Source organism: Quercus lobata, chromosome 9 (assembly GCF_001633185.2).
Source record: "Quercus lobata isolate SW786 chromosome 9, ValleyOak3.0 Primary Assembly, whole genome shotgun sequence".
Lineage (NCBI taxonomy): Eukaryota > Viridiplantae > Streptophyta > Magnoliopsida > Fagales > Fagaceae > Quercus > Quercus lobata.
Genome location: NC_044912.1, coordinates 19,016,135 through 19,027,292, shown reverse-complemented (window position 1 = coordinate 19,027,292; position 11,158 = coordinate 19,016,135). Strand labels below are relative to the sequence as shown.

At 33.0% G+C, this 11,158-nt stretch overlaps 1 protein-coding gene across 1 annotated transcript; it reads left to right on the top strand.

Moving 5' to 3' along the window:
- Positions 1 to 8,346: 8,346 nt before the first annotated feature.
- Positions 8,347 to 9,758, top strand: LOC115961027 (UDP-glucuronate 4-epimerase 4-like). The gene has a single exon (XM_031080079.1). The coding sequence runs from the start codon at positions 8,375 to 8,377 to the stop codon at positions 9,653 to 9,655; it is 1,281 nt and encodes a 426-aa protein (XP_030935939.1). The 5' UTR covers positions 8,347 to 8,374; the 3' UTR covers positions 9,656 to 9,758.
- Positions 9,759 to 11,158: the final 1,400 nt, after the last annotated feature.

Sequence of the window (11,158 nt, the reverse complement as noted above, 5' to 3'; positions counted from 1 at the left end):
CATGCATATAAAGCTGTAAAAAACATATATGTGCTTTGTATGTATGTGGCTTCGTCAAAGTGACACAACTAATACCTTTCATTTCATGTCACAACAGTTTGTCAAGTATATAATTCATGATTATGCGCGCCCATTGATTCATCTCCACTAATCCGCTTCCAAAAACATAAATGAGAAGACAAATATACTATTTTGATCTTTCCATTTTTGGATCACTATCAATTTAGTGTTTATATTTTGGTAGCAGCCAATTTGATCCATACATTAACTCGCTAATGGAAATTGAGACCCAAATGGTATTTTGGCCAAAGGAGAATTATATAACACCGTAGTAGACTCTATTTTAGACAATAAAATATTCAAATCCCAAAAGAAATGCTTCAAGATACAAAACCATACACACCTAAAGCTGTCCCCCTTATATTTGGGGCTATGCGTTGGATTGAATAAAGGGCATATGAGATATTTTCTGGCTATGGTTCTTAGAAGCTAGAACTGGTGTGTAAAGGTGGTTTCAGAAGCTTTGTATTGGAGATATGTTATGTAGTTTTCACCTTTATTTTTAGAATCCTTTACATAGATCATAGTAGACATTATTGTACCTTTATGCGAAAGAATGGTACGTGTGCAATGTTCAATACAGGTTATATTTCTATCAGCATTGTGTCAGAGACCAACAAAAGTTTGTAAATAGAGATTGAAGAAAATGAAATTTGAAAGGAATCACTCACTGCTGCATCAAGGTCAAGGCCCCCACCACCATAGTCTTCGTGTTGTGAAATTATAGTCACTACCATGACCATAGGCCCGTAGACAAAGACCCTTTTGTGAATGTGTTATTTGAGCCTGAAATTTTGTACAATTATAATGTCAATGAACATTTTTTTCCAAGACCCAGAGCGGCGCTTTTGTTGGTACTACCATATTATGCAGAAAACACCACTTGCTTTGGTGCTTGAATTTTGTGCCATTTAGTCTCCACAGAAATCATCATTATCATATAGGTCTTGTTCTTATTCAATTTTGTCCAAGCTTAGGTTACAGAAAATCTTAAGCAAATGATTTTGTTAGATGATTGATTGCGATATCATGTTTAATTTTACCGAGAAGGAAATATCCAATAAAGTCTCTTAACTCCTAATCCTTGTCGCTGACTAAAAATCTTTTATACAATAAAAAAAAAGTAGGAAAAAACTTGTGCTATTGTAGGCAAAGGAATAATACTAATAATGCAGAAATGTAAGAGGGAAGAAATGAATCAATCTGTAGATATAGATAATATTTACTATGGTAGTTGAAATCTGTTATAATGTTTGTAAAATCGTAGGTGAACATTGAATGTATGTAGTCAATTTTCACTAAAGGCCATGTTTTTTACATCCCATATTGAACAGAGATTTTATTTATTTTTTCCTGGGGGAGACAAGATGTTGAATGGATTGAAGAAGTTGTAGGTGAAAATTCAAGATGACAAGTATGGCCGAGCAATGGAGCCATCCAAATTGTTTAAAAAAAAAAAAAAAAAAACCTAGTTTTTTGTATGTAAGTAGTGTACAAATCACTGATGATCATGGATCTTTATCTATCACTATTTTAGATAAATAACTAAATTTAGTTAATAAGAGTTAGGGAGATTATGTGGGGAAAAAAAAAAAAAAACATGATGGCAAGTTAGGGAGGAGAGATTTGAATCATGAATGTCTCTGTTAGAATTTGAAAACATCAAAAGATGTAAATTAATTAAACTATAAGGCTCTTAGTTTAGTTTAGGTGTTTTTTTTTTTTTTTGGTGAGATTGTTAAATTATTACTCATTAGGCAATTTTGTTGTAGTACACTTTTATTGCAAGGTACTTTTTATCTATGGAGGGAACTCATTGCCTATGATTTTTATTATGGAGGCCACTTCTTGTCAAATTTTTACTAAAGAATTAGTGCATTCTTGTTTCTCCAAAATTTTGCTTGAAATTAATAACTAATTTATGGTCCACCCTATCTCGTACAATAATAACCACGTTAGAGGACAAAATTGAATGCTTCAGTGAATTGTATTTTCAGAATTTTGCTAAAAAACTACCTTTTAGTAACGTTGTTTATATTTTTTGGAAATACGTGTGAGTGAAAAAATGTGTGAAAATATGTGTAATGTTTAAAAACTGAAAGTTGTTGCTCAAAATTCCATACTAAACGGCGCCTAAAACTAACATTTTATTTAGCTCAAATTCAACGACATAATTTCTTTATAGGAAAACATGATATGGAAAGGCTTATATTGTGATGTAACGATCCAACCAAAAGCAAATCCACCAATGATGATTATTGACATGAATGACTAAAGAAACTGCAGCAATCCTGTTAAGAAAAAAAAAGAACCGAAAGAATCCTTACAAGTTATGATTTTTTTGGTAAACAAAAGCTTATCAATCAAATGATGTTGTTTTTCATGAATTATTACAAGGGATCTGTGTTCATTGGTATGTATGTGATTGGATAAAAGATGCTTATCAGGAATCTGCTTTGGTTTTTGTCATTTGATTAGACCCAGAAATCCTCAAATCACTCCAAAATTTTGCTACAACTACAACACGAGCTTTTCATTGCCGTCTTGTACGGTTATACATCAGCAAATATCTTCAATTGTCGATCCTGATTCATTAATTGTTGGTACATAAAATGGTGTAACTTTAATTGAGTGTCTGAAATTGCTAGCCAAATTTTACTAGGAGTAAAGACATTTGTAGTACAAGTGTACAACCATGTTAATTTTCTCATCAGCTTATGGTAGTGCCTTTTTCTTTACATAAATATTTTCAGAGTATACTATTGTCATTGCTTCTCTCTCTCTTTGAAAGTGGAGATGTCTAGAGATAATAATATTATCAGAGAGGGTTTTCAGAGAAGTGATGGCCTGATGGGTACCCTTTTTTTTTACCTATGACCAATTATTGCTATTTTACTTAAAATTTTAAATAAAATATAGCTAAAATTGCAGGTGTGATCACTGCTCCCATATCACTTTTTATTTTATTTTATTTTTAAAATGCTCCCATATGAATCCACCTTGATCTTTAATTTTTGCTAGTTTGCTAGTTACCCTTTATTATCAACCTATTAAACTTTCACATTGCGTTATGATGTGTGATCACCTAATTACTAATGTATCTTATCACTACTTAAACTCACAATTCTTAAACTTATAAATGTAATGGGTTATAAGGGCTTTCTATCACTAGACACCCTCCCCTGTTTTGGTAAATTCAATGAATAGGTTGATCACATAATAAAGGGTAACTAGCAAACTAGCAAAAATTAAAGATCAAGGTGGATTCATATGATGGAGTACGAGGAAAGAAAAATAATGAGAATGGAAAATTATTTATCTCAGGCCAACATACTGTGAAGGAGCAGCTATTATAGCCGCTCCATGAGATGACACCTCCAATAAGATAAGGAGAATTTTGTTACATTGGAGAAAATGCATATGAAAAAGTGTGAGGTATAAATCCAAGGACTAAAAAATTATGTCTCATATAGGATGAAAATTATTTGCATCTATTATATTTATATATGTATACAACGGGTGTCCCAGTGCGTGTGAGTTTCCGTGGAACACTCACTAGCTACTAAATAAGCTTTAAAAAATCATATACATCTATTTCTTGTTTCATTAACCAAAATTGATTTAACCTTTTGCCCATTCTATTTTCATGAATGTTGATATTCACATTTATTTTAACAACTAAGAATGGATCTACAATTTTGAAGAGAGAAGAATAATTGTGGATCAAAATCTGTGAAACTTTTTTTTTTTTTTTTAAATACTAAGTATTTTAATACACACACGGCAAGAATACTAAGTATTTTTTTTAGAATACTTAGTATTTTAATACTAAGTATTTTCTTCCCTCTCCCCATATGTGTGTGTTAAAATATAACTGAACTTCTCAATCACTCCAAAATTCGCTACAACTCCAACACGAGGTTTTCATTGCCGTCTTGTACAGTTATACATAAGCAAATATCTTCAATTATTGATCCTGATTCATTAGTTGTTGGTACATAAAATAGTGTAACTTTAATTGAGTGTGAGTTTGGATAGCAAATGCGGCTGGCATTTGCGTTTTTTCCTAGGTCTCATGTACTGTTCATAGGACCCGTAAGTACGAAAAAATACAAATATAACTTTAAAACTGGGTCCCACGGGCATTATTCATAATTTAAAAATTATTTTGTTATAGTGTTTTCAACAATAAGTGGTATCCAAATAAACTCTGAGTGTTTGAAATTGTTAGCCAAATTTTACTAGGAGTTCAGACATGTGTAGTACAAGTGTACAACCGTGTTAATTTTCTCATCAACTTATGGTAGTGCCTTTTTTTTTACATAAACATTTTCAGAGTATACTATTTTCATTGCTCCTCTCTCTTAGAAAATGGAAAAGTCTAGAGATAATAATATTATCAGAGAGGATTTTCAGAGAAGTGATGGCCTGATGGGTACTGTTTTATTTGACCTATGACCAATTATTGCTATTTCACTTAAAAACTAAAAAAAAAAAAAAAATATATATATATATATAGCTAAAATCACAGGTGTGATTCACTGCTTCCACGTCACTTAAACTTCCACATTATGTTATGATACGAGACCACTTAATTACTAATGTACCTTATCACTATTCAAACTCACAATTCTTAGACTTATAAGTGTGATGAGTTACAAGTGCTTTCTATTACTAAACAACCTCCCCTATTTTGGTAAATTCAATGAATAGGTTGATCACATAATAAAGGGTACTAGCAAACTAGCAAACATTAAAAGATCAAGGTTGATTCATATGATAGAGTACATGGAAAGAAAAATAAAGAGGATGGAAAATTATTTATCTCAAGCCAACATACTGTGAAGGAGCAGCTATTATAGCCGCTCCATGAGATGACACATCCAATAAGATAAGGAGAATTTTGTTACATTCGAGAAAATGCATATGAGAAAGTGTGAGGTATAAATCCAAGGACTAAAATTATGTCTCATATAGGATGAAAATTATTTGTATCTATTATATATATATATACAACGGGTGTCTCATTGCCTGTGAGTTTCCGTGGAGCACTCACTAGCTACTAAATAAGTACATATAATGAATGCATAAGATACCACCTTCATCTAGTAAAGCTTTTTGAGAATGTTTTAGCTATAAAAAATCATATACATCTATTTCTTGTTTCATAAACCAAAATTGCTTTAACCTTTTGCCCATTCTATTTTCATGAATGTTGATATTCACATTTATTTTAACAATTAAGAATGGATCTACAATTTTGAAGAGAGAAGAATAATTGTGGATCAAAATCCGTGAAACACATTTTTTTTAGAATACTAAGTATTTTAACACACATATACAGGGAGAGAGGAGAAGATTTTAAAGAAACTGATAATGGTATATATCCAAAATGACCTAATTTTTGGATACACAGCACAGGTTTTAAATTTTTTTAACTCACACTCATTTTTTAATGTGGAATTAACTCATTATTTTTTCTTTTGAAAATATTAAATATTTTAACACACACACACGTGGAGAGGGGAGAAGGTCTTGAAAATATAAGTTTGTGAAAGTTGAAAAACAATACCTAAAAAAATTATTTGACATTGTCTATCGAGACAGAAAATACTTACTATTAAATCATAACTAGCTTATAATCCTTCCATATACACAAATATAATTAACCAAAACCTAATAAGTGAGAAAGTGCACATTCATAGCATTGCTTCTTGAATATGCACAGGTCCTTTTTTTGTTAATTTAATTTAATTTTAAAAATTTTAATTTGGGAAAAAGTTATAATATATTGCTATTTTGGGATTGAACCTTTTCAAATTAGACAATCGATGAATCACTGAAAATAGCTACATGAAGATAAATAAAAACAAGTAAGGAATTAATTACACAAACACACACACACACAAGGCAGCAAAGGTAGATAAAATTGGTTTGGTAGGTAGAAAATATGCAAAATTTTCCAGATTTTACAAAATGAAAGTGAGGTACTGCTTGAAGGCCAATTGGGCCTGGGCTTAGTTTAAAAAGTTGTAGATAAACCAGGCCTAGTCATAGTAGTCATGTTTTGAGCAAATATCAAGCTTCAAATTATTAATGGCCTCCTCAAGCCCATAGAAAGCATCAAAACATAGATGACAAGCAGCCTATATTTGTAACAAAACACATTGGCTGCTTGTTTTGCCCATTGTCTGATATGGATTACAATTCTCTGATCTATACTATCAAAATTTATGCCCTGTTTCTTCCATTGTAAGAGATCTTCAGCCACTACTGAAATGTTCCATGGTAGAATGTCCCTCCCTGCCATTACTGCACTAGTTTGTACCCTGGCACTTATAAGTAAAATTTTCCAATCTTTGTGGATGCTACTTTCTGCTTAATCTTTCTTGCTTGCTTGTCTTGACTTAACTTCCTCCCCTGCCTTAAATGCCTCAAGTGCCTGTCAATCAAGCATTTGCTAGACATTAGTGCTTCTATGGGATTAATTTGCTTACCTTCAAATATGATCTGATTTCTACACTTCCCAAATTGTCCAGAGAGTAATCACAATGGTGGTTTCAGAAATGGGGGTTCACTTCTCTGAGGTTTTGTATATCTTGTAGCCAATACATCAGTTCTAATTATAGATTCAAATGTGACATAAAAAAGTAATGTGAAAAGGTTGTCACTCCTGAAAATGCAAAGATTCATTCAAATAAATAGAACTATACTTCATGATCCATGTAGCAAGGGGTCCGTGAACACTGTAACTTGTGAGCTTGATGATGTAGGGGAGGAAGAACTGGTCATGGACATGCTAAGCAGCCTAATATACTATTTCATTGAATTGAATGACACACAAGTACTTGAATCAACAATGAAATTCTGAAATTATATCCTAAAGTTTTGCCCACACATTACACCCCAAAAGCTTCTGGCCATCCATATCTTGGCTTGAAATTCCCAAATTACATAAAAGTTCATTAAAATCCTTCATATGGCAGTATCATTAGAAATGGCCTTCATAAGAAAAGATTTATGGCTTTTTTAACATCAAACCATTTTTTCAACTCACAACATCAAATATTCTTCATAGTGTATCCTTAATATTAGCTACATTAATAATTCTCCTCACATTTCCATTTCATGACCCAGGAAATTACACAAATTCGGTTGTTTAGCATGCATATACAAATTTTACCCCGACTCCAACTTCCTTTCCCACTAGCATTTTCTCGGGTGACAAACAATTTATAAAAAGCTTAAAACACATGTCAAATGTCATTCTTTTGCCAATTTCAATGTCAAGTGCTTGAACTCTAAAAATTGGTGGGCGGTCCCCCAACCAAAAAAACTATCACCATCCTCCTATATTTGGAACCCCTACCTCTTGATGTGTGATCAATTTTGAATCTTAATTATGACAGGAAGAACTATTGATTTCTTCCACCCAAAATTTCTTTGTATATCAGAGTAAAACAAAATTATTCTATCCATGATGTGAGCTTGATGATGCAGGAAGCATTGGTACTTGACCACCCTAGTCCCATTTTAGCAGCCACATAGCATAGTTACGATACGGAGACCAAATTGTTACTCAATATTGTATAGACAAGAGTGTAACTGTGCCAAGTACATGAACTAAGCAGTAAGCACACAAGAAAGAAAGACCTATTATAATAAATTATGGGTTGTGTTAGTTGCTTGTTAAGAAATTGTTTTATATCAAATTTTTTGGCTTTTAATTTTAAATCTAAAAAGATAACGCAATTGGTTAAATATTATGTTTCATGAAAATAAATTTCATTGATTCAATTATACATAGTGAAAGTATGATAGATAAAGTAGTGAGAACTATGAATAGTAGAAAAAATAAATTAAATATTAAATAAATAAAAAACCAATATCAAACACAACCCAAGTGTGTAAAGTTAAAAACTATAAGAGGAAGTATGGATCAAATTGACCGTGCCAAATATAAAGCCTTTTAATTCTCCCTCTTAGAAAACTTAGGAATTTCGTACTAATCCCAATAGTAATCCCAACGATCTACACCTTCTTTATCCCCTTCAAGATGAATACTAAAACATAAATATCTCTAAGAGATTAATATAAACAAAACATAAATATCTCTAAGAGATAAATATAAACACAACACTCAATTATCCCAACACAAATAATGATGATCAGCACAATACTATATATATATATATATATATATATATATTTTTTTTAAGTATAACTAACGTTTGAAATCAACCAAAACCAAATCAAACCTAGAACTTCCAAACCTTCCTGCGCATATATTTTCTCCAAGAAAAACACACAAAACATGGAAAAGGAAAACAAACGCAAACCCAAATTATGGCACCGCTTCTCTGCCAAAAAAGTTACTATGATTTTTTCATTCCTCGTCGTTTTCATCCTCCTCATCATCTTTCTCCACAAACCTTCATCTCCCACCTCCAAGTCCCCAACCCAACGCATCGTCAAGGAAACTCATTCCATCATTCACTCCAAGCCCTCATCTGCCTCACCCGCGAGCCTAGAGCGCGTTGTTTTCAACTCCGTCACTCCCAGAGGTTCCATCAGCGACCACCACAAAGTTGTTCTGGTCACCGGTGCAGCTGGTTTCGTTGGCACCCACGTGTCCCTCGCGCTAAAACGGCGAGGAGATAGTGTCGTAGGCCTTGACAACTTCAACAGATACTACGACCCTAAACTCAAACGCAGTCGCCAAGATCTCCTCCTAAACGAAGGCGTTTACGTGGTCGAAGGAGACATAAACGACATGGCGCTCCTTAATCGGCTTTTCGATACTGTTCGGTTCACCCATGTGATGCATCTGGCGGCTCAAGCTGGAGTTCGTTATGCTATGAAAAACCCAAGTTCCTATATTAACAGCAACATTGCTGGGTTCGTTAGTCTACTCGAAGTATGTAAATCTTTGAATCCAAAACCTGCCATCGTGTGGGCTTCGTCTAGCTCTGTCTATGGTTTAAACACCAAATTGCCGTTTTCAGAAGAAGACCGTACTGACCAACCAGCAAGTCTCTATGCTGCTACAAAGAAAGCTGACGAAGAAATAGCACACAGTTATAATCATATCTACGGGCTTTCGTTAACGGGGTTGAGATTTTTCACTGTGTACGGACCATGGGGGAGACCAGACATGGCATACTTTGAATTCACTAAGAATATATTGAAAGGGAAAAAAATAACTGTGTTTCAAGGGCCTGGAGGTGTTTCTGTAGGCAGAGATTTTACGTACATTGATGATGTTGTGAAGGGTTGCGTGGCTTCATTGGATACCGCTGGGAAAAGCATTGGGAGGGAAGGAAAAAGAAAGGGTTTAAAGGCGCCTTTGAGAGTTTTCAATATAGGGAATACTTCGCCGGAGAGTGTTGAGAAGCTTGTGGGGATTTTGGAGAGGTTGTTGAAGAAAAAAGCGATGAGGGATGTACAAGAAATGCCTAAGAATGGAGACGTGATGTTCACGCATGCTAATATAAGCTTGGCAACAAGGGAGCTTGGGTATAAGCCTACTACAGATTTGGAGACTGGGTTGAAGAAATTTGTGGAGTGGTATGTTGATTGGATCCAAAAAGATTAGATAGGGTTACTTAGGTATTATTGATTAGGTTTATTAATTAAATTCAAATACATTGGTGACACTTTTTGTATTGTATTAGTCAATGCAACTGTGTTTTTTGAATCTAATTAAGAAATCTAAGGAATAGTTCTTAAGGAATCCGTAAAATTGTATATTTTTTAATTTTAATTTTTAGGTTTTCTTTGTGTGGTAGTTTCATTTGGATTGTATATTTATTGAATATTTTTAATAACAATTTTTATTGAATTTGATGTTAGAGTTTGTTGGATATATAGAGTTGTTGGAAAAACCTATGCTTGCATATAACCAGGAATTTTATGTTGTTCACAGGTTCTAATATTGCTCTTTCTCTAGTAAATTAAACACTGACATTGGCAGATATATATTACGTTTTTATGCTGGCTATTTCTGTAGCATTGGTGCATAAGAAATGCAGGATTATATGGCCACGCAAGATTGGTTTGTAAATCTTACAGATTCAAAGAATGACATAGTGGACAATCACCAATGACATTAATCGGCTTTAGTTCTATATATTCTTTTTTTTTTTTTTTTGAGCAAAAATTCTATATATTCTAATGACAGTAATATTGCTTGCTTTCACATTTAGGTTTATATGCATATCCTGAAATGTTCAATAATTACATTCAAAGAAACATTGACCTTTCTCTTAACCATTTTTTTTTACTCATAAGCAATATAAACATGACAAGTATTCCATTATGATTTGCCTAGACCATAACTTGGTTGCTATCACTTAATGTAGTGAATTATTTGTAAAATTAGACCATAAAATTCTTAAATGGTTGGTCTGTTGTTTTTAATGTCTTAGCCATTGATTTGAGCTTTGTTATACAGGAATTATTATTATTTTTTTGACTGAAGAAGGTACAGGAATTATTATTATTATTATTATGCAGAGTGTTAGTAATTCTGTTTTTATTTTCTAAATATGGTTTGGGGTGTATAAGTTTGTTTTATACCAGAAAGTATGTTTAAAGTAGTTTGAGAATATTAATTACCAATATTAGCATTTTAAAACGTATTTAGCAGATCGACTCCTACTCCTGCCTTTATTTGTAGCATTGGACATTGCAGATAGTCTTGGACACCAAAGTTCCAAAGCCATTTGTCATGTCCACAATCATATTGCAATAGATGCTATTTTGTCAAACTTGTTTACATGAGTTGTGATGGAACATCTTATGTTGTCTAATGTTATAATGCATCAATTAAGATTATTACCATTTAATAAACGTGATGACAGTAGAAGATCATCACAGCTAAGGCAATGATTTCTTCTACAAGCAGCCACGGTGACTTTGGCATTGACTCTCTCTTGCAATGTAGCCCAAAGTCATTCAATTCACTTTGGTGCACTTACTTAAGAATTGGAACAACACCACATTAATCAACGTGAATGTGAGATAGTTTCAAATGGTGAAACCTTTTTTTCCCCCAGCAAATGACCTAGGAAGCTCTGAGATTGACATAAATTGAACC